The 24,021-nt window shown below is 38.2% G+C and overlaps 1 protein-coding gene across 5 annotated transcripts in view; it reads right to left on the bottom strand.

Annotated features, from left to right (window-relative positions):
* Positions 1 to 24,021, bottom strand: part of col12a1b (collagen, type XII, alpha 1b) — a 73,273-nt gene that overhangs the window by 18,719 nt on the left and 30,533 nt on the right. For 2 of the 5 annotated variants that reach the window (XM_079639004.1, XM_079639000.1), the window contains exons 27-62: positions 23,779 to 23,918; positions 23,385 to 23,517; positions 22,557 to 22,577; positions 21,474 to 21,613; positions 20,393 to 20,522; positions 20,025 to 20,173; positions 19,756 to 19,885; positions 19,256 to 19,395; positions 18,644 to 18,773; positions 17,284 to 17,423; positions 16,715 to 16,844; positions 16,465 to 16,604; positions 16,025 to 16,154; positions 14,614 to 14,753; positions 14,396 to 14,528; positions 14,145 to 14,284; positions 13,926 to 14,055; positions 13,705 to 13,844; positions 13,489 to 13,618; positions 12,408 to 12,550; positions 10,767 to 10,896; positions 10,057 to 10,199; positions 9,682 to 9,811; positions 8,716 to 8,835; positions 8,442 to 8,588; positions 8,221 to 8,337; positions 7,180 to 7,332; positions 7,013 to 7,087; positions 5,679 to 5,818; positions 5,360 to 5,483; positions 4,367 to 4,510; positions 3,943 to 4,107; positions 3,791 to 3,829; positions 3,125 to 3,263; positions 1,781 to 1,923; positions 951 to 1,060 (exon numbers count right to left, since the gene is read on the bottom strand). In XM_079639004.1, coding sequence (XP_079495130.1) covers positions 951 to 1,060; positions 1,781 to 1,923; positions 3,125 to 3,263; positions 3,791 to 3,829; positions 3,943 to 4,107; positions 4,367 to 4,510; positions 5,360 to 5,483; positions 5,679 to 5,818; positions 7,013 to 7,087; positions 7,180 to 7,332; positions 8,221 to 8,337; positions 8,442 to 8,588; positions 8,716 to 8,835; positions 9,682 to 9,811; positions 10,057 to 10,199; positions 10,767 to 10,896; positions 12,408 to 12,550; positions 13,489 to 13,618; positions 13,705 to 13,844; positions 13,926 to 14,055; positions 14,145 to 14,284; positions 14,396 to 14,528; positions 14,614 to 14,753; positions 16,025 to 16,154; positions 16,465 to 16,604; positions 16,715 to 16,844; positions 17,284 to 17,423; positions 18,644 to 18,773; positions 19,256 to 19,395; positions 19,756 to 19,885; positions 20,025 to 20,173; positions 20,393 to 20,522; positions 21,474 to 21,613; positions 22,557 to 22,577; positions 23,385 to 23,517; positions 23,779 to 23,918 — 4,628 coding nt within the window. The remainder of the gene's footprint in view (positions 1 to 950; positions 1,061 to 1,780; positions 1,924 to 3,124; positions 3,264 to 3,790; positions 3,830 to 3,942; positions 4,108 to 4,366; positions 4,511 to 5,359; positions 5,484 to 5,678; positions 5,819 to 7,012; positions 7,088 to 7,179; positions 7,333 to 8,220; positions 8,338 to 8,441; positions 8,589 to 8,715; positions 8,836 to 9,681; positions 9,812 to 10,056; positions 10,200 to 10,766; positions 10,897 to 12,407; positions 12,551 to 13,488; positions 13,619 to 13,704; positions 13,845 to 13,925; positions 14,056 to 14,144; positions 14,285 to 14,395; positions 14,529 to 14,613; positions 14,754 to 16,024; positions 16,155 to 16,464; positions 16,605 to 16,714; positions 16,845 to 17,283; positions 17,424 to 18,643; positions 18,774 to 19,255; positions 19,396 to 19,755; positions 19,886 to 20,024; positions 20,174 to 20,392; positions 20,523 to 21,473; positions 21,614 to 22,556; positions 22,578 to 23,384; positions 23,518 to 23,778; positions 23,919 to 24,021) is intronic. The other 3 variants (XM_079639001.1, XM_079639002.1, XM_079639003.1) reach the window with 3 other exon arrangements.

Raw genomic sequence — 24,021 nt, 5'->3', positions numbered from 1 at the left:
CAATATATTGTAAAGCAGTCCTGTCCACTGCTAGCCACACAAACACACAGTATCATATGCCATTATAAACTGTCACACCATCCAGTCTTACTTTAAAGTGACTGGTGATGTGTTTGCTGAGGCTTTCCTGTAGCTCAAACAGTAGAGCGTGGGTTCGATTCCCAGGGAAAGCAAGAACTGACAAAATGTAAACAAATGTGTACCTTGAATGCAATGTAAGTCGCTTTGGATAAAAAGCGTCTGCCAAATGCATAAATGTAAATGTAAATGTAAATGTAAATGTAAATGGGTATAGACTGATGTTCACACAGGCCAAAACCACAACAAACAAGCCACCACACCTCTCGTTCAAACCACAAGAATTTCCCCCGTGGTCAACGGCCAGACAGAGAGACTGTCTGAAGATAAGGATGAACGTATAAATCAACTCAGCTCCACGCTTGGCATCTGCTGGCACTCTGATGTAATTGTTTTTTGAGCAGTGATTCAACATTTTCCTGTTCGTCTGCCAGAGAAACACTTTTGTGAAGGTGATTTCTGGTCTTTTTTGCAGCTTGCCACATCAAACTATAATTTCAACGAAAGCATTTTGTGGTGTTCCCTTTGGCGAAATTCTCACCAAAAGCCTTCATGCACAGTCCAAAACTGGCTCATTTCAGATTCAAACCTTCTCAGTGAATGAGTTTGCTGACAGTAACCTTTCTTTATCCCACATTTCTATTCCACAGTTGTAGACTATTGTCTCCTTGGTCACATCTGTGTATGTGAACATCTGTGTATGTTTTCCTGCATTCAGACATAATGGACATTTGTTTTGAGTCTATTTTGCTGAATACCTCACGCATCTTGGCACTGTATGCGGACATAAGAGTAATTTATGGTGGAGAATGTGGGCATACCAATTATTACCATCAATATGCATAAAGCACAGTAATAAACAAGCAATTTACCTTGTGAAAGCTTCCATGGAAGATCCTCTTGATCTGATCATTTTTAAACGTGGCTCGTTGGATCTCTCCTGTTGTATCCTTATTATAAAATGACACAGTTTGGGCGGATGCTGAGCAAATAGAAATAGAAAAGTAGAAAAAAAGAGTTAAAATTCCCAAAAACTAGAACAAACAAATATCCTCTACAGTAAATGTACGATTGGTCTAAATGAGATGTTGTGGACCAGGCCTAATCAGATCACTGGGACAGAGAGAAAGGGCATTTTATTACTTTTTCAGAGCTTATAAATCTCAGATATGTTATTTAAGTATAAACTTTGTTTCTCAGATGTTTCTCCTCAGTAAAAAAAAAAAAAGGAGAAACAAAGTAAAAGTCTAGAGAAATAAAAGTGGACAGTGTGGACTCAAAAATAAGGATGGGGAGTTTGTATGCTGTGCAATCTTAAACATGTGGTTTTCTGTGAGGCAATCAACTTTGTTAATATGAACTCTGGTGATTTAAACTTGCAACCAAGATAGAGTTATCTAGCTGGCTGACACAGATGGGTTATTTTTTTTATTGCAAATGATTTATGACAGTCTTGGAAGCATCCATTGGAATTGATTAAAGTTTATAAACAAATCACTGTATGATCTGTTTTTCAAGCAAAAGTGTGTGTGGGAATTTAGAGTTGTTGTAGAAGTAATATTAGATTTTTTTTTTTTTTTGCAGATGAAAAACCTAATAAATTACTTTTTATTTAAGTTTTTTCACGGACATATATAAAAAAAAGAATATTTTCAAACCAAAAACAACAGTTGTGAACATAAAAGAGGGAAACGGCACTTACGGTCAATGGTGACGCCGGTCTCAGGTTTGTAATTCTTGTCTGACACCTGCCAGATATCGAAGGCCTCGTTCGGTGAGTCCGGCAACAGTCGGAACATCAAAATGATGGTGTATGTATAAGGAAGGCCATCAGGATGAATATATCTGTCAAAAGAAAAGAAGACAAAATCAGCCAGAGCGAGGAGGAGTATCTGTTCTTTCTGCAGACATCAGCACTGGCAGGCCAGACTAGATTTATTTGATCCAGTGTTGTATCAGTACTTTTCTATGGTAAAATAATCACGGAAGTGTGTGGGAGAACCGTGGCTTTGAATGCTTTTGGATCATGTTAACAAAAGCCAAAGAAAGCTCTCACTTTAGCCGTACAGGCCTCTAATGGCACTCTCTAATACCAAATTACTTTCACAGTGATGTCTGCACACAAGCACACTGCCAGAGTCATCGTACGAACAACAGATTTAAAATAAACATCATCACTGTAATCAATAACAAACATGGCATTACATTTAGCATAACTGCAGTTATCTGAAGAAATGGAGTAATATCTCCCCTCCAAAACAAAACTTCAAAAGTTTGGGGTCTGTGATTTTTGTGTGTGATGTTTTTGAAAATATCACTTATGCTCACCAATGCAGCATTTATTTGATCAAAAATACGGGTTTTCTATGTGAATACATGTTAAAATGTAATTCATTCCTGTGTTCAAAGCTGAATTTTCAGCATCATTACTCCAATCTTCAATGTCACATGATCCTTCAGAAATCATTCTAATATGCTGATTTGATGCTCAAAAAACATTTCTGATTATATATTTTTTCTGTGAAGTTCAAAAGAACAACATTTATTTGAAATATATTTTTTTTGTATAAAACCTTACAGACCCCAATCTTAATGAACAGTAGTGTACTTTAACTGAGTAAGACTTCAATTGACTTTCCGAGGAACACAAAAGGAGATGTTCAAGCTGCTCTTTAAGCTGCAAAAAGTACCATAAATATCAGAAAAGTGGTCCATATGACTCGACTTGTATTCTACAGTAAATTTCTTCTAAAGCCATTCAGTTGTTATTCACTAAAAATCTTGCTCTTTGGTCTGATTCTTGAACATTCAAATATGGCGTGTCAAGACGCATCACACCAGGTTTGACGTCAACTTCTGGTTACTGTCTGCTTTCACTGTATGGAGAGAGCTAAACTTCTCCTTTTGTGTTGCACATAACAAATCAAGTCTGAAAGAAATTACACTGTTCCTTTAAATTCACCATGCAGAGTCATGCATGATGACGAGCAACAGAATTGTACACAAAATCAGCATTCAAATGAAACCCAGAGAGGATTGTGCTCACGATGAGGGCTGGTTCAGGAAAGCGTTCTTGTGGAGCCTGTAGGCAGTGTAGCTGTTGAAGGAACCAGGCTCCATAGAGACGCCCTTGGTGCTAGCGTACATCTTCTCAGTCAGATTGAAAGCTTCCAGCATTCTGAATCCTGGGAAATCACATAATTCATGTTAGTGGTCTACATACATAAACACACATATAGATACACTACCATTTAAAAGTTTGGGATCATGATGTTTTCTTTTTTTTTTAAAGAAATTAATAACCAGCTAGGACACATAAAATGTATCAAAAAATGACAGTCAAGACATTTAGAATGTAACAAAAAATTATATTTCAAATGCTGTTCTTTTGAACTTTTTATTCATTAAAGAATGCTAAACAATGTATATGATTTTCACAAAAATATGAAGCAGCGTAACAGTTTTCAAAATAAGAAATGTCTCTTGAGCAGAAAATCAGCATATTATAATGATTTCTGAAGGATCATGTGACCCTAAAGACTGGAGTAATGATGCTGGAAATTAGTCTTTGCATCACTGGAATAAATTACATTTTAAAATATAAAAACAGTTGTAATAAGTTTTACTGTATTTTTGATCAAATAAATGCAGCCTTAGTAAGCATAAGAACAAACTTTTTAACAGTGATGTACAGTATATGACACACGCCTACCTGGTGATGTGAATCCATTAACATAGATCAATGGACAGGCTGTGGAAGCAAAACGTAAGCGCGTTAATTTAAGTTTTGAACAGATCAGCTCTAAAATTCTCAAAGCTCTCTTAAAAGTATCATTTGTAAAGTACCACAACACATCAACTCACAGGATGTTGCAGTCTCACAGATGAACGTGACCAGGTTGTCCTGAATGGTGGAGAAGGCATCAAAGTCGTCCACCACGAAGACGTGACGATCGCTTGGTTTGCTGGCAATGTTCTGCAGCTCGACGAAGTCCACATCAGCCACGCCAACAACAAACACACTGTAACCTGATACGGCACACCCTACATTAGCATATGCATCTTATAGTCTGTACCTAAAGTGTTATTGCATCAAAACAGACATAATTAGGTTGTGGTTTCCTACTACACCTTCAATGATCGTCAAAGCTCTGCATACTGGTGTAGTTCACACTGTCATTCATCAGTTTTTGAATTCTGAATAGGTGTTGATGTGTAAATATGGGTGGTCATATGGTAATGAGCTCATGCTTATGTCATAACTTTACAGTTTGCCAGCGTGGCATACCAGCGTGCTGTAGCTTGGCAGCATTTTTCTGCACTTCATCCTGAGAACGTCCATCTGTTACGGCCACCACGACCTTCGGGACGTTTCTCCTCATTCCATTGTCTAGAGTGAAGACCTTCTCGTTCACATGCTTCAGAGCCACACCTGGGAGTGTCCAAGGTGAGGAAACGTCAACAAAACTCATCCCGCGTCAGTTTAACATCTAAATCTCTGTCTATACTGCTAATTCTTCACATTAAGCTTGGCCAAAATATATTCAACATCAAGATTTTTTATTTATGTATCTGTCAAGAAATATTTGGGTCATATGTCACCACAAAATCATTAATAAATAATATATTTAAAAAAAAAAAATTTAATTGCACAAAGAAAATCAAGCCTCTTTTAGGATCATTAGGATTTTTAGCATTACAAGCATGCTCATCTTTGTTGAACTGAATTTAACTTATGCTGACCATAATTGTGACCCTGGACCACAAAACCAGTCACATGGGTAAAAAAATTTTTAATTGAGATGTATACACCATCTGAAAGCTGAATAAATAAGCTTTCCATTGATGTATGGTTTGTTAGGATAGGACAATATTTGGTCGAATAAAAAAATAAAAAAACATTGAGAAAATCTCCTTTAGAGTTGTGCATTTATGTTCACGATTGTGCTGCATTCACTCACAGAAATACATGTTTTATATATTTACGGTAGGAAATTTACAAAATATCTTCATGGAACATGATCTTTACTTAATATCCTAATGATTTTTGGCATAAAAGAAAAATTATCATTTTGACCCATACAATGTATTGTTGGCTATTGCCACAGATATACCCGTGCGACATGTGACTGGTTTTGTGATCCAGGGTCACAATTTTAAAAATTCGAAATAAAATAACCCTGAAAAAAACTTTAGGGTGAGATATGAGACAGACATTTCCCTGTCAACAACTTTTCAAGTTTTCCCAGCAGCTGTGACTGTTCAGGTGTTGGAGTGATACCTGTTTTAGTGTTTCCTCCCCTGTATTGGATGAGTTTGAGAGCAGAGAGCAAGGTGCCTTTATCGTTATACGCATTGAGCCGGAACTCAGTCTTCGCATCGTCACTGTACTGCACGAATGAAACCTTTCGACACAAAAATATTGAGATACAATTAAACACGGTAACATTCAGTGATGCAACATATTTGACCCAGAGATGATCTGAACAAAGTTTTTACATGTCCCAAAGTTGCAAACAAGTCCCAACATGTTATTGGTGATTATCAGGGTGTTGCAATTTGGTTGCTAGGGTGTTGCTATTCTCTTGCTAGGGCTTTACCTGCATTCCTGATGGGCCGATAACATCAAAGGCGCCAACGACGCTGGAGACGAACTGGATCACTTTGCTGAAACTCTCATCTCCGATACTCCAGGAGCCATCGATAAGGAACACTACGTCTGCTTTTGCTCCTTTGCATACTGAGAACACAAAAACAACTCTATGAACTGGAGAACGCAAGAACAGCTCTCACCAAACCCCTAGTTTCTAATTAAACTTTCACATAAGAGCGGAAAATGGTCTTGAGTTTTCTTCCGGCAACAAACACGTCACAATATTCCTCATTTAAATAATTAATAAAGGGGCGGGGTCTGGTTGAGTTAGTTAGTAGTGTGTTGAAACCGGCGGTTATGGTAAGGGGCGGGACATTTCCCAAACACGCTGGAAGCGCTTGACCAATCACAACACACTGATCCAGCCGACCAATCAGAGCACAGTGTGCTTTTCAGAAGGAGGAGCTTCATAGAGACAGGAACTAAACTGAGCGTTACTGACAGACTGGGAAGAGAGGAGCCGCAACAATGTCAAACATGGGAAAAAATAATGTGTTTTTTGAAAAATCAAGCATGAAAACCTATTCTATTAGAGCCCAAAAACAAAATCAAAACTTTAAAAAAGGGTATAAAAGATTCCCTTTAATAAAATTATAATGGTTCATATTAGTTCACAATGCGTTAATTTGATTTTAGAAATGTTTTAGCAAATGTCAAAATTAAGATTATCTAAGATCAATAAATGCTGGAAAAGTATTGTTCATTGTTAGTTTATGTAATTAATGGTGTCATTTTCAATCAAATTCCCTTTTGGAAAATGTCTCTCTTAAATGTATAATCCTCGGTGGATCATGTCTCTCCATACTTAAAGCCAGCTGACTCCTCCGGAATAGAAAACATTGTGGGTTGAAGCATCTGGCCACTTGTAGACTTCTTGCATGATGAATAAAACGGTTTTGAGCATGATCCAGCATGAATTTAGGGATCCAATTTTTTTTTTTATGAATTGAAGATAAAAAGAAAGGATCCGTATTTTATTAGTAGAAGGATTTTCTCCAAGGTTTTAAAACTGAAACTAATTTGACCCAAACTCATTGCAAAGAAGCAGATCTAGAACATGTTTGCAATGCATGTATCCATAAAAAGTTCTGGACACTTTATTCCACCATTCCAAACACATCCTGCAATCTATTTAACTAACAAGATCTTGAAGAAAACGTGAGTGCTGTTTGTCAATTGAAAATCTGCTGCCACGAAAAAACATGAAAATTGGCATGATTTGAGGTATCTGAGTTTCTATGAGTTATCTCAAATCTATGAGTTGTGGCTGAAGGCACTTACCCGCCCAGCCGGGTGGAATAGTGGGTGGAGGTGGAGGAGTGGGTGGTTTTGTTGGCACCGGTGTTGGTTTAACAACTAGATGAACCAAAAGAAGACATTGTAAGAACATTGTTTAAATTCAATAAGAGGATGAATTCTGCTTATTTCTGGATAAAGGCTGAACTCACGGGTGCGCTCTTTGGCACTGACTCCGGGTCCCTCTAGATTGGGTGTCTGGACAAACACTGTGGCGCTGTAGAGGGAGTTCGGACTCAAACCCTCGAAACAGTACTGACTCTGACCCGCAGTGATGGTGATCTCCTGCTGACCTTTAGCTGCCACTGCAAACAGATTAAAACAATAGTACCATGGTACACTGAAACTATCCAGACATACTACGGTATTTACATATATTATAAGATGTCTCAGAGAAAACCAATAGATTACTATGGTACAGTCTTGGTAGCATGGTAATACCATGGTACTCTGGGTATTTTTTTCTTGCTGTTGCAAAATACAGTTTCTGAATTTGCTGAAATTATCTTCCATGCCACTATCTTTTAGAGGTGTAATCTGTAAAAGTCTATGGTCGAGATGCACACTAAACATTACAATAAAAGTGAACACAATAGATAAAAAAAATCAGATAAAGATTTTCCAAACTAACTAATCTGGATGAATAAATTCACTATAGCAGGGTGCTTCAATGTAGTTTCCACAACAAAAAGAAAGAAAATGCAGTTATATATCATTCAAAAGTTTGGGGTTGTAAGATTTTTACATTTATTTGAAAGAAGACTCTTATGCCCACAAAGGCTGCATTTATTTGACGTAAAACCAGTAATATTGTTAAATATTATTACAATTTAAAATAATTGTTTTCCATTTGAATATATTGTAAAATGTCATTTATTCCTGTGATCAAAGCTGAATTTTCAGCATCATTACTCCAGTCTTCAGTGTCACATGATCCTTCATAAATCATTCTTATATGCTGATTTGCTGCTCAAGAAACATTTCTTATTATCATCAATGTAAAAAATTAAAATCATCTTGTTGACCCCAAACTTTTGAACGGTGGTGTATGTATAATGAAATAAGATTGTGAATGAAAACATCCTGATGGAGTGCACATGCCTAAAAATGTTGCCTAGGTGGGCAGGTTTTGGAACAGATTAGTGCTAACTTAAGGTAGAAGATAGTGAGGGTTCAATTTAAGTGTGACTCACGGTCCAGTGGATTCAGCTTGATTCTGTAAGACGTGGCGGCACGGTGAGGCGTCCATTTAATGCAGAACCTGTCATAGCCAACGTCGTAAGTCTCAAGGTTGGTCACATTGAGGTACACTGAAAGGACAAGATGGAAATGTTGCACTCAAATTGGCAATCTTGCTGGCATTGAAAACAGTGGCATGAAACCAAACCTAAAAAACAAATTTCTGAAAACGTACATGTTGTCCCTTGTCCCGTGAGAGGCTTGCTGACACCGCCATCATATTGGGCGAACACCTGCACGTCGTACGTTGTGCCAGGAAGCAGGTTATGTAGGGTATAGCTGGTGACATCACCAACATACACCTCCAAAGACTCGTCTCTGTCTAAAGGAAGAATGGCAACAAAACATTTAACGATTAAATTTCACTGTGGAATTTTAACCAGAAAGAAAACAGTATCAACTATAATTTCATGATGACTGAGTAAAAATGTAAAAAATGTATTTGGTACCTGTTGGTTGATAGACTAGTTTGTAACCCATGACCGGAGCTGAAACCGGATCCCAGGACACACGGAAGCGCGTGTACCACTCGTCTGAGACTCGCAGGTTCTGCGGTTCCAGCAGGCCAACTGAACACAAGATCCAAAGTAAGATCCATGGTTAAAAACTACTGCTAAACATCACAGTAATAGTGTTTAAATGCTCCTATAACAAAAAACGCATGGGTTTAAACTTTACAGTGATGTTGCTTCGGTTGTGCTGTGTTACTATTAGCTGACGGATGTTCTGGATTCTAGCCCATGCTAACAGGCAGATTTAATGTTAGTTTATGCCAACACAAACTCTCAAACTCTCCACCATGCCCTACCAGCAATTACTCACTCATAGTCTCATTAAAACCTTTAAGAATATCCTCAAATGGCAGATGGCGAGGTTGAGATTGTACTTCTTGTACTTGCTGCTATTCAGGATTATTATTGTTATAACTAGAACCAATTGTAACTTTAACTAAAATTATTTTTAGTTAAAAACATTTTTGAAAGAAAACTAAAATAACTAAAAACCTTGACTAAACAAAAAAAAAAAGAAAAAAGAAACATTTAACTGGAATTTAAAAGAAAGAAAGAAAAGTAACCTAAATAGTTAAACTAAAACTAATAAAAATGACCAAAGCGCCTAACAAAATGTAACTAAACTTAAAACGGAAAATATAAAAATAAAAGTTAATTCAAAATATTAATAAAAACTATAATAGTACATAAATAATACTACAATATCACTGCTACTAACTGTTAAGTTACTTTAAAAAACTGCTGAAATAATGTCATGCTATTGAAAAATGCATTAAAAAGAAACGTTGCAACTTTTACAGTAGTTAGTTACTCATGAACACAAGTTTTCTTTGTATAGCGATCACAGAAAAAGCAACCAAAGCTTACTGATCTACGTGGTGTTTGTTTAGCAAGGGCACTCACGTGTTTTTCCATTTCCATTCAGGGATCCGCCAGGTCCCTCGGGATAAACTGCTGTAATGGTGATGTTGTATGGGGTGTCAGGAAGCAGATTTTGAAGGATAGCATTATTTCTGTTGCCAGGAACAACAGTCTGTAGAGAAAACCAACAGATGTATGACTTTTGGTTCAATAACCACAACCAAGAATAATTTGACGAATCAAACAGAATAAGATGCACTGATGAAATATCAGAAAAATAAATAGGGTTAGTTTAAATTGTATGTTCACTTCATGTCATAGACCCTAATGCAAAAGGACTGTAGTGCAGATGGAAAGATCCTAAAATAAAAAGTATTGTCAGAAATGTGTAGCAATAATCACTGGACTTCAACTCACAAATTCTGTGATGGGATCTCCAGTCAAAGGAGCATACGCAATCTTATATTGTTGCACGGGACCCTCAGCGTGATCCCAGCCAATGCTGATCGTGCTTGTGGTGGTTTCGAAGACCCTCATGTTCCTGGGTCCAGCTCGTGGCACTGCAATAGACCACATTTACTAAGCTTGTTTTGAGTGATTGCCAGGGAGTTGTCATGTTGCTTTGAGTGTTCTGGTAGATGGATTAATGTCGTGATAAAACAGATGTAGCAACAGATCTTTTCTTCTGTTTTGTGACATACATCCACGTGAAATGGATTATCGAAAAAGAAAAAAATGTATGACATGGTTTTATGCATCAGTTGTTGATTGGCTGTTGAAAAGTGGGCGTGGCACAAAAGTGAATGCAAATAAAAGCAAGCTAGCAGGAGAGGCTATAGGCAGACTAAATGATTCTATTAAAGTTCTGCATACGTCACTAGAGAGTCTTTCATTTTCACTGTCAACCAGTTATGACATTTCGATTAAACAGTAAGAGGTAAAAACATTAAAACAAAAAGAAACAAATGCACAAATTGTTCACAATAAGATCTATAACATGCATTTAACAGCATTTCATGCTGACTTTAATAGCATCAAAATATATTTCCATCAATAAAATATGCATTTTTATGTCATCATTATCTGTGTTTTGGTGTATAAAGCAACATTTTTAAGACTCAGCTCACATGTTTTTCCATTTCCGTCAATTCCCGGGCCTTCTCCGTCAGCGTATACCGCCATTACATTCACAGAGTACGGAGTATCCGGGATGAGCTGATCTAGGAAAGCATTGTTGATGTTGCCAGGAACGAGAACCTGAGGAGAAGACCATTATTTAGATAACACAGGGACCGGTATATTCACAAACATCCACTGTATGACAACCCGCTGCAGAGGTTGCGAATCTGGCAAAGCGAATATACATAATGACGTCACTGTTAAATCCCTGTTTAGACTAGTGTAGCTAGATAACATTTCCAAACAGATATGTAATACAAACAGATGTCCTCATGGGGTTAAATGTTAAATAAATACTGTCAGATCAGCGTAATTGCCCCCAGGGGGCGGCTGGAGCTGAAGAGAGACTGGATTTGGGAGACGGGGAAACCCTGTCGGCTACCTGTCAACACCATACAGGATTATCACCCCATCTGCACCATTGTTTCTCATCTTTTTTAGGCTTCACATCACTGATGGCAGCTGCATTCTTTCCATACACCAACGTTCATGACAGAATCAGTTCTGTCTTAAACTGATGGGTTTGACAAATATGGGTCAGCAAGCATGTATTTTTTGTGTGTGTGTGTGTTCCAACTTGTGTTTAGCAATGCAGAAGGGGGACTTGTGAGCCTGTGAGACCCCTAAATAACTTCTATCTATAAAAAAAAAACCTGTAAAAGAGCAAAAGGGTAGGTGCTAAACATCCTGAGATGGGGAATAACTTTAATGAACTAACTTAAATCTGTAACTGGGACAGTAGCTAGTAGCTCTGGGACAGACTAGTTTCTTGTTCTTCAATAATGAGCTACTATGTCCATTAAAGTGATAGATCTTGGAATTAAAAAAAAAAACATTATTGCAGAGCAAGCTGAGGCAATAAACTCTGAGTCCTTACCCTGAAATATTCCTCCCTCTCTCTTTCTCTGTAGTATTAGAAAGTCTGATTAATTTCAGTGAATCTATTCGGACGGTTTGTTGTAGCAATGAACTTGTTCAAATAAATAGATTCGCAGATTCATGAGTCATCCCCCAGTAGGGTTCACAAAAGCCATTTTACTTGCTGTAGTTTAATAAATATTTAGTTAAATACTGCTGTTTATCATTATGTTTTCAATTCGTTGTCTTTGTTTGGGGTTTATTAGCTGCATTCTGTGTAAATTTACGTGTTGAGTTAAGTGAGGTCCTCATTGTTTTTTTTATTATATAATCTGATAATTATTTGAAATGTCTTGCCCCGTTTTACAGTTTCAATGTAGTTAGCTACACTTTTTTAGTAACTTGGTGTAGTGCAGTAAACTACTTTTTAAAAAGGGTAGCTTGACGGCAGATTAACTATCAATCAGTTGCATTCTGATTGGATGAGCTACAGTACATTCAAAACTGTAAAGTGCTGATAAATATAAACCCTTCAACATATATTTCATATACAGTGTTCCTGTAGCTCAAGTGGCTGAGCATGATACTAGCAATGTCACTGGTTTGGTTTCCATGAAATGCACATACATTTAATGTACAATACATTAAATGCATAACTTAAGTTTTGCATTGAAGTGTCCCCTAAATGCATATTAGGTAATGCTGTGTATGCGTGTTTGTGCATCACTCACAGACTCAAGAGGCCGGATCCCACTCAGCGGGGCGTAGGCGACCCTGTACTGCTGCACCTGGCCCGAGGCGGGTTCCCAGCGCACGTTCAGAGTGTTGGGAGATGGGTTGTAGACCTGGATATTTCGGGGTGGGACTCTTGGAACTGTGTGTTGAAAGAGAAACCACAAAACAGCAGAGTGAGAACAAGGAATTTACAGAACAGCAGAGGAAGTCGAACAGCTCACCGAGACGTTTAAACAGGAGGAAGCTCAGTAAAGTTCAGGAATGAATGCTGAGCGAGGCATTCGAAGGGTTTTATGGTGAGAAAAGAAAGGCATGTGGTGGGGGGCATTTAGGGTTGATGCTAAAACGGCTTTTCACGCTTTTTAAACCGAAGCAGATGTGAAAAAAATCCTACAGAAATCAGTAAAAAAACTACCAACATGAGTTCAAAGGATCCCCTTTCTTTTAGTGCAACTTAATGTTATGTATGCAAAACCTCAAGTGCCCTAAACCTGTAGTTTTTTTTTTTGTAGTGGCCTAACATAGAATCGATATTTAGCATTTATACCAACATGCTTCACAATGAGTAGTGATCCATATCAAATCCAGTTGGTAGGGTGTTTTGAGTGGTTACAAAGGCATTGCTAACATGTCTACACAGACTCGAGTGGCTCGACGTGAAGGTGGCAAATAAAACCTATTATATTCAGTGATGCTGTTTATACTGGATGCGGCAAATCCACAACAGTAAACTCAGGATTGTCACTTTGTCGTGTCCAGTGTGGACAGCTTTTGGCTGTTGCGGTCACCTCCAGTGTAGACATATTGTAAGTGGTAGCTACGGTGTTCAAGGTGTTTTTATTATTGCTATGTGGTTGCTAGGCTGTTGTGATGGGTTGTTTGGTCCAAGTAAAAAAATATGAATTGGGTCCCGCTCTTTTATTTTCTGCCTGATGAACATCCTAAGTCTGAATATTTAGAAAAGTCATAGCACAGCTCTACTTAACGAGCCGCTCGATTTGAACCCCTGTGTACCTCATGTTTTTTAAGCGATAGCAATAGCGATGCGTGACTCTGTAATTCCCAAGTACAACTTACGTGTTTTTCCTTTCTCAGACTGCCGGAGACCCTCTCCCTCTGGATAAACAGGAACCACAGTCACGGTATAGACCGTGTCTGACAGAAGGTTTCTTAGGACGGTGTTGGTGGTGCCTCCAGAAACTTGCTCCTTTTGATGTATAAAATGTAAGAGGAAAGTTATAGAAGATCAGTAGCATCATGTCCAGAAAGACAATAGAGGTTAGAATCTTTTACCATGTCCTCTGCACCACCAGATGCTGGAACGTAGAAGATTCGATACTGCCGGACGTTACCCTCCGCGGGCTCCCAGCGCACCTTCAATGAGCTGGTTGTGGGATCAGTGACCTGCAGGTTTTTCACTCCACCCAGAGGCTCTGGGAATTGTGAGAATTGAAATTTAGTATGCTGCATGCTAACACAGAGTATAATTCAAAGTTTACATTGCAGGAACATACTTGTTTTTCCATTCTCAGACTGTTTCTTTCCTTCGGCATCTGGATATACTGGTACTACGGTGACCCTGTACTCCGTGTCTGGCTGCAGGTTTCTCAGAACAGTATTGGTGGATACTCCTGACACTTGAGCCTGTAGCGTACATCAGTGAAGGCACACACTAGTTAGCAAGCAACTAACCAAACTAACAAATGTGAGAAATGTGAGATTTAGGTCATTACCGTGCTTGCAGCACCTCCGGCAACAGGCACGTAGATGAGATTGTACTGACGAACATCTCCATCTGCTGGGTCCCATCGCACTCTCAAAGAGTTTACAGTTGGGTCTGTCACCTGGAGGTTCTTCACACTTCCCATAGGTTCTGCGTTAATAAAACAGGCATGATGAACCCTCAAAAGACAATAATCCGGGATTCCTTATAGAGATAGAGTTCTTCATCCCAAAATTGCAAGGTACGAACATCTGGACTCACTTGTCTTTCCATTTTCTGACTGACGCTTTCCTTCCACGTCATTTTCATACATTGGCAACAATGTGACCTTGTACAGCGTGTTAGCATTGAGATTACGCAGGACGGTGCTTGTCGTGCCACCGGAAACTAGTTCCTGATTACAAATCACAAGAGATTTAGTTTTATAATGTGGAAGGTCCTTTATATAAACCATTAGAAGTTAATCAATCACATCCTACCATCTTCTCAGCGTCTCCAGGCTGCGGGACATAGAAAACCTTGTAATTTTGAGGGTTTCCTGCAGCATGTTCCCATCGCACGTTTAGGGTACTGCTAGTGGGATCGATAACTTGAAGGTTGCGAACTCCACCGAGTGGTTCTGAAAAGCAAGAATACATGAACTTCAATACCTCAGTCATTGTTAACTCTTTCCCCACCAAACACGAAATTTTCTGCTATTTGTGAGAAAACGCTTTCGCGCAAAACACTGAATTTTCAGTGTTTCCATGTTTTCACTGTTATATGACACATCTTCTGAAAGAGTACTGAATCTACTGATCAAAGCACATGCGAAGAGGATGCAGAGACAAGCAATCATACGTAATCATATGCATATGTAAAATAACGCAATCATCAACATTAAACAGAACTTAATCGAAACTAATGTTGCTGGATGAAATTCCGACCCAGGACGAGGTACAGGACTGTGCAAGCATTAGGGGTGTTGATGGATTCGATCTACTCCATCTATGTTTTGATCATCGTTCTGAATCCGATCCAGATGTAGTCACCAGGTAGCCTGACAAGCCAGACCCACATCAAGATGTTGGGTCTGGGAACACACCATTGGCAGGGCTCAATCCGAGGGGCGGGATAAACAGCTGTCTTTCAAATTCCCTCTGCACGCAATAGGATAGCGCTACAAACAACCAGAGCAACGAAGAAGGGGACGTAGTCCGAACACATCTTCCTTTTTTAAGAATGACTTCAGTGCCGATCTTTGTTCTTTTCTCAAAGAAAAGCTTAACTCCATGTCTTCCAGAGTCGCGGCCAAAGCCGATTCGAAAGACCGCTGTTCGCCAGCAGCAGCAGCCATCTTCTTTGTTTTCAAGTAGCAGGGAACCGTCGCAACTCTGTCGTCATTATGTTAAGCCCCCCCACCGACTCTATACACGATGTGATTGGCCTGACTAGAGTTAGGTTTTTCAATGCACGCAAGCCAACAGAAAGTTGCTAGACGACACTGGCTGCAAAATAAAATTAGGGTGCGTCTAGATTTCTAGGCTAGTCACCAGATGTAGTCTTTGACAAAAACCTGATTTTTTTTCAGCTTTTTGCTTAAAATGTAGCTTTTTTTAATGAAAGTTACCGATATTTAAGTGTCAATAAAAAAAAAAGAATGCATGAAGCTTGAAATAAAACTGTTTTTTTTTATAAAGCAGAGGTTCTGTTCTATCTTTTAATATATATGGCATGTTCAGATATTCATACAACTAAATATTCTGGGGGCCATGAAACTTTAGTGAAAATAATCAAAAACGCTGGCGGTGGCTGGCAACTTGTAAAAAAAAAAAAAAAAAAATCACCAGACAATTTGGTGGCCAAGATTATCCAAAGATGCACAACACTATATCTTCACCATGAACTCACTTGTTCTTCCATTTTCTGAAAGAGGTTTGCCCTCCATTTCATGATATACTGGCACCAGAGTCACTGTGTAGGTCGTGTCAGGCTCCAAGTTCTTCAGAACAGTTGAGGTGGTTGTTCCAGACACTTGATCCTGCCCAAGCAAAATGAAAGGAATCAAGAAACCAAATAGTGTTCAAGTTTTGCAGCAGACCTGTTAGCAACTCTTGAATGGATACATCAGTATTGATTGTAGGGCTTGAAAGTGCACATGTGTCATTTATATAAAGAGCAATCATTTACAAGAATGCTAAATTTATATATAACAAGTTTACAATGAGATTTCTTTCTTCTCAAAACTAAAGCACAATGACCCGAATGTCAATTTACAGTGTAAGAGTGTATCAGTGTGAAACTACAGAGTTAAATTCTCATTTTTGTTTTTCTATGGAAATCACTCTCACCACTTCTTGATCTTGGCTACCCTCAGGAACGTAAATGACAATGTATTCCCGCACACTGCCTTCTGCGGGCTCCCAGCGTACGTTCAAGGTGCTGATAGTTGGATCTGTAACCTGCAGGTTCCTCACGCTACCCAAAGGTTCTAAGGAGAAAAAGACGGAGCTGACTCAACATTGACATTGTTTGCATGCATTCTTCAGATATTCATATATGATTTCTTAGCACGACTGATGTCATTTTGGTGTCACTTACTAGTCTTTTCCTTCTCTGAGAGTTGAGGTCCATCTCCTTCAGCATACACCGGCAAAACAGTCACGGTGTACATTGTGTTTGGCATGAGTTTACTCAACACTAATGTTGTGGTGCTCTCAGACACTTGTTCCTGAAAGAATATAGAAACTAGAGCTCAGTGCACTATATCAACTTCTTCAAACCCATTCCAACTAAGGAGCCTTAGTTTGTTTTCATGACAATTGGATGCACAAAGTCTACCCATCTAAACAGATATAGAAAATTAAACTTCTAAACTAAAAGAAAACTGAACACTTTCTTTGTAGCTTGCCAAACAAATCCGTTTCACAGTTTACTCCAGCTCCATCTAAACATTGGTGCTCCCAGTTGTAAACTTTCCCAGCAGGTTTTTGAGCATAATGAGACGTCAATTAGAGTTACATTGCACCACTCTCTCATCTTTGTTCCTCAAGGGAAGATAATGTCTATATACGTCTGTCTGCAAGCCATGTCATTACATTTTTAGAGAGATTTCCACTTATGACATCAACACTGTAGAAACAAACTTTGAAATATTAAGTTATTCCTACCACGAGCTCAGTTCCTCCGTTAGTGGGCACGTATACCACTTTGTAACCCTGCACATTCCCATCAGCAGCTTCCCATGTGGCAGTGAGTGTTGTGAAGGTGGGATCAATGAGACGGAGATTTTGAACACCTCCAAGAGGTACTAGAGTGAGATAGACAATAATTTGTAAAATATGCTTTGAAACAGTGCTGTTCCAAAAGCTATCGAGCTGACTTGCTGTTGGCTGAGTTGCACATAGTACACAAAAATATGAGGTTAAAAATAGACATTTTAATTTACATTGATACTTAAAGGATTTGTCCAGTTTAAAAAAAAAAAAAAAAAAATCCTGATAATTTACTTACCCCGATGTCATCCAAGATATCCATGTTTTTCTTTCTTCAGTCGAAAAGAAATTAAGGTTTTTGAGGAAAACATTCCACGATTTTTCTCCATTTAATGGACTTCAATGGCAACCAACTATTCCAATGTTCAAAGGAGGTTCATATGTTCGTCTCAAAGCAGCTTCAAAGTCTCGACACAATCCCAGTCGAGAAATAATAGTCTTATCCAGCGAAACGATCGGTTATTTTCACACAAAAAAAATCAATTATATACTTTTTAACCACAAATGTCCGTCTTGTACATCTCTGAGATGCGCCATGCATTGCATCATCACGTTGGAAAGGTCACGCGTCACGCCATCTGTCTAAGTTATTTGTCTGTGTACTCCGGTTCAAAAAGTAGGGAAGAGCGAAAAACTCCATCTCATTCCAACTTCAAAATCATCCGACATCTTTGTTTTCATTTATTTTTATTATTATAAAATATTTTTTTCGTGACCTTTCCAACGTTATGACGTAATACGTGGCGCATCTCAGAAATGGTACAAGACGGGCATTTGTGGTTAAAAAGTATAAATATATATTTTTTAGAAAATGACCAATTGTTTCGCTGGATAAGACTCTTATTTCTCGACTGGGATTGTGTCGAGACTTTGAAACTGCATTGAGACGGACGGACATTTGAAACTTCTTTGAACATTGGGATAGATGGTTGCCATTGAAGTCCATTCTGTGTAGAAAAATCCTAGAATGTTTTCTGTAAAAAACATAATTTCTTTTTCGACTGAAGAAAGAAATACATGGATATCTTGGATGACATCCGGGTGAGTAAAGTATCAGCATACATTTTTTTTGAAAGTGAACTACCGGTAATCCCTTAATGAGCTAACTACACTTTTTTTGTTGCATTTTTTTTTTTTTTGGATAATTTTTTTGTAAAGAAAATTATTTAAAAAAATGTGTAGTCAGCTCCTTAAGTTTTTTAACAGAGATATCATGTTTGTTCATAGATAAATAGGCTATAAAGTTGATACACACATGTCTTTCCATTCTCAGACTGGCGTCTGCCCTCTGTAGCGGGATACACTGGAACCACGGACACAGTGTATGGAGTATCAGGCTTCAGGTTTCGTAGAACTATGTTTGTTTGGGCTCCAGGTATTTGTTCCTATTTACAACAAGGGAAAATGGACTTCAGTGAACTTCTAAAAACACATTTGTAATGTGGAATTTTAACTATACATCATGGTAGTGTTTGTAGCAAAAATATTTTTTTATATGGAAATTTCTAACTTTTGTTGCACAGAGACATTTTCATAATAATTAAATGGAAAAATGTACTTCTGAAATACATTTATAATGCACAATTTTAAGTACACGCCATGGTACAGTTTGTTGTATAAATAAATAAGTAAAAAAATGTTTAAATCTGATAATACACTGTAAAAAATTCTAACCTCCCCAACTCAGTGACTGGTCACATCAAAATTTTTCAATTGGCCCAAGTGAAAATCTGTTTTTTGATCAAATTAAATTTGCAGAATTTCACTTGGGCCAATTGAAAAATGTAGATGTGACCAGTCACTAGAAAATTTTGAGTTCTTAGGTTAGAAATGTTTTACAGTGTAGCTGTGAGAGCCAGAGCCCCACCATTGCCTCGGTTCCTCCAGCTGCAGGAACGAAGAAGATCTTGTACTGGCGCACGGCCCCATCTGCGGGGTCCCATTTGACGTTCAAAGAGGTCATGGTTGGGTCGGTGACCCTCAGGTTCTTCACACCACCCAGAGCTCCTGCAAAGAAGATTTCCATTTTACTGTTTTGGCATCAGGAATATAAAGCATAATCCAGATCGCGCTTTCAAACTGGATTTTCTGTCATGTTCTCAAACAGTTATAAATCACAAAATGGTGCAATATACATGCTCACTCCTAAAAATAAAGGCCCTTGAATGGCTATTTGCAGCACATTGAGGTTAACAAAGAACTACTTCTTGGATGTATAGTTGCACATAAGAACCTTTGTTAACTGTATAGTTGAACATAAGCGTATAATACTTTCTACATGAGCCGTTTAGTCACCTTGTTTTTATTCTTAATCAATGAAAGCAAGATATTGATAGTAAGACACTGATGTTTCAAAGAGAAACTCACTTGTTTTTCCATTCTCTGACATTCTCTGGCCATCTCCCTCTGCGTAAACAGGAATTAAGGTCACAGTGTAAAGTGTGTCCGACTGAAGGCCTCTCAGAACTGTGGTGGTAGTGGATCCTGATACCTGCTCCTGTTTCCATAATAGCATATACAGTATAAGTCAAAGAAACATTGCAAATCAATTCCCCTTGAGATCTGCAAATCAATATTTATGATTAATCTGAACATCAAATTTGAGTTTATTTTTTTGTTGATTCAAGAAGTCCTACCAGTCCTACCATGCTTTCGGCGCCACCAGCGGCAGGTGCGTAGACGACCTTATACTCCTTCACTTTTCCTTCCGCTGGCTCCCAGCGAACGTTCAGCGTGGTCATGGTGGGGTTCGTAACCTGCAGGTTTCTCACTCCTCCTAAGGCTTCTACAGGAACACCACACACAGCGTTACATAATGCCATCTAATTTTCATTGCATAACATCTTGAACAGTCTCTACGTCGGACAAAAGTCCAGATGTGAGTGAAAACCAAGATGCTTTATGGAATGCATCCTCCCTAAATGAGTTTATCATTGTTTTTGCTCCACGGATGGAGTCGTAAAATACTTCAGGAGATTGAAAGGATTTTCTTGGAGCCACTTACTTGTTTTTCCTTGGCCGGAAATATCTTTACTTTCTCCAGTGCGATAGACGGCAGCCACGGTGATGGAATAAGGGGTGTCATAGGTCAGCTTCTGAAGAATGACACTGTTCTTTTTTCCACCAACTTGAACCTGATTGAAAAAGATGTCAATAGAAAGACTTGATTTGGTGTTCAATGAGAAAATATTTGGAATATGGTGCAACACAAAAGAAACGGCCCATTTTGCTTCCATAATGTCAAATATTTCCTACTAATTAATGGGGAAAAAATCGTAAAAAGTACCCTAAAATAATGCCTAAGTAGCTAGTTAACTTCCTTTCACACACACACACACACACTAAAAAAAAACACTCTCTTCATTTCTCTTCTCTAGCTTGCTTCCTAATGTAGTTGTCTAATAAACCTGGCATTATACATTGCGAATATTGTTGGCTCTTAAAAAAAAAAACGCTTTTGTTCCTCTTTTGCAAATTGCTTTGGATAAAAGCATTTGTTAAATGCATAAATGTAATATGTAAGTACATTAGGTCACATGGACAAGGTGTCTTCAGCAGCTAAAGATATTACATGTTGATGCTTTTCAAGGTTTTATATTTGCAGTGGGATAAAATGCAAGAAAATATTATGCACTAGCATGAATAAATCGCATGACTTAGAAGTTTTTATACCAGGTTTTGTTGTGACCAGCATGCTGCATTAATAAATAAACTTGTGAAAGCGCCATTGTTCAGTTTTAATATTGTTAGCCAAAGAGTCTCTCAAACAAACAAGTCATGTTCTCTACTGTTCATCTCAAGCGCCTAGACAATAACTATAACAGTAATTGTTTTGTATCTTGGTGGTAACTGAGGGCCACATAACAGACACGTTGTGATGTTTTGCATCAGATCAGTCTGTTGGTAATGACTTTCGGTCACGACGTTCCTATTTGGCTTTCAGCGGGCAGCTTGCTGTAATGATTAACACAAGGGCCTTGAACTTCATCAAATGGATTCTGCCACTCATCATCATAAGTAAAAGATGGCCTATGCCCTGCTTCAAAACATCTCAATGGAGGTTGAATGGGGACAGCTGGACTTACAGACAGCGGTTTTCCACCTGCAACGGTCTGGTAGGTGACTTTGTAGTTCTGGACGGGGCCTGGCGCGTGGTCCCATTTCACTGTTAGTGTTGTAGTGGTGGCGTTGAAGACCTGGAGGTTTTGTGGTGGTCCAGTGGGCACTGGGAGCAGACAGAAAGGTCAATCAGCAAAATCTGTCTTTTGAAACAGTAGATTCAACTATTAGGGATGGGAATCATGGGAAATTTAACGATTCTGGTTCTTATTGCACTTATTCTTTTAGGGGTTTTGAGGAGGCACACTCGAAAAACTGTTCCGAATTGTAAAAAATATTCTAATGTTTATTTTATTTTAAAGAGCATTATTTATAGTTTATTGCAAAAAACCCTCAAATTTTTATTTTTAACTAAACATATCTTATTCAGCCAACCTACACTCTAAAAAATGCTTGGTTGTTTCAACCCAATTTTGGGTCAAATATGGACAAACCCCAAACGCTGACTTAAAAATGTAATTTAAAAATGTAACCCAACGACTGGGTTTGTCCATATTTGACCCAAAATTCGGTTAAAACAACCCAGCATTTTTTAGAGTGTAGTCACTCAACAACCACTCTGACAAATATGGCGAATCATTAAATTGATTCAAACTGATAACTCATTAAAACGAACCAATTCGTTCACGAATAGAACCACAGATCATGAAAATCCTTCAATTCTATTATTTTTGCTATTATTATTTTACTATTATTGTTATTGATTCCCAACCCTTCTCATTATGCCGGTTACATGAGCATCACGAGTCAATCCTGAAAGGCGGATGGAGGAGGTGCATGGATGTTTGGGATGGAGAAATGATCATTTGCAACAAAAACAATGCAGTCGGGCAAGTTGTGCATGCGCGTTTATGACTGATGACAGATGACAATGATGAAAAAATTATAGTGATGAAATGGCAATGATGATTGATGATGGACAAATGATGGTGGATGAGTTTCTGATGAAACACAAAAATGCACATGCAGTTTGCCATCTTCCTTTTTCATTAAATCCTCATTAGCATTTACATTCACAATTACATTTCCTCTTTTTGGAAACAACATACCGGGTGTAATGAGCTTTGACACTAGAAAAAGATAAACAACATGTTATTTTATTGTAACGTCAACAGGCTCTGAGTCTTGAGACGTCACAAATGGGACATGGGTAAAATATGGTTATTTTGTACACCAAACAATAGTCTAAATTCAAGTAAATACAAGGTTTGTTAATGTTTATAAAATGTAAAGTACTGTTCAAACGTTTGAGGTCAGTAAAACTGCTTTCATTTGATCAAAATACAATAAAACAGTAATTTTGTGAAATATTATTACAATTTAAAATGATTGTTTTCTATTTGAATATATAGTAAAATGTAATTGATATTTTCAGCAGCATTACTCCAGAAATCATTTTAATATGCTGATTTGCTGCTGCTTAATATTTTTGTGGAGACAGTGATATTTTAGTAGGATTCTTGAATAGAAAGTTCAAAAGAACAGTATTTATTTGAAACAGAAATATTTTATAACATTATAAATGTCTTTAACATCCTTGCTTTTTATATTATTAATTTCTTTAAAAAAAAAAGGAAATAACCTTACTGACCCCAAACGTTTGAACGGTGGTGTATTTGTTACATTATTATTGCAGGGGGCGTCTCTTAGGGGGGAAAGAGGTACAGTGTGTAGAGGGAGCCCGGAGCTCGATTTCTACCTCCCTCACCCCCAAAACATACATTTTCTGAGACAAATACAGCAGGAGGTTGTACACAAGTAAACACATCTGAACAGACAGCTGAACAGCTATTTAGTTTTTGTTTTTTTGTGCCTATTTTTTTGTCCCAGTACACAAGAGTCAGTGTTCTACACGTGTGGTTGTGTGTTAGTCTCACGTGTGCGTTGGCTCCCCATCAGATCCTCGCTCTCCGACTCATCGGGGTAGATGGCTGTGATAGTGACGTCATACATCGTGTCTGGGTCTAACTCTGTCAGAACTTGGCTCGTCTCCTCACGACTCAGGATTTCCTATAAAAGATCAATTCTAGTGAGCCTCACATGCTATTTGAGAGAGTTGCTTTAGTTTAGTTCAAAGGTGCACTCTTAAAAAATAAAGGTGCTGTATTGGCTAATATGGTTCTAAGAATCTTTAACATTCCATGGAACCTTTTCATTCCACAAAAGGTTCTTTATAGTGAAAAATGTTCTTTAGATTATTAAAACGTTTTTTTTTTTTTTTTTTTTGAATAAATATAAATGTTGATACAAATAACAAGCTGGCAAACGTACATTTTTGAAGTTGCTATCGCCCTTCTTGTTCCAACCGATGCGGTACAGAGCGACGTCTGGAGCTCCATGTTCCCATGTGACCTTGAAAGAAGTCTGGCCCACCTCAGAAAACCTCAAGTTCTTGGGTGCAGGAACCACATCTGAATGTCAACAGAGAAAGTATGTGACATAGAAACTGGTGCAAACACTTGGACTGTGAACCATCAGATCTGACAAGTGAACGTGTTCCTGTGTAAAGGGAAG

The sequence above is a fragment of the Phoxinus phoxinus genome (assembly GCF_949152265.1).
Source record: "Phoxinus phoxinus genome assembly, chromosome: 16".
Lineage (NCBI taxonomy): Eukaryota > Metazoa > Chordata > Actinopteri > Cypriniformes > Leuciscidae > Phoxinus > Phoxinus phoxinus.
The sequence above is the reverse complement of the archived record's forward strand: the minus strand, read 5'-3'. Positions and strand labels throughout refer to the sequence as shown.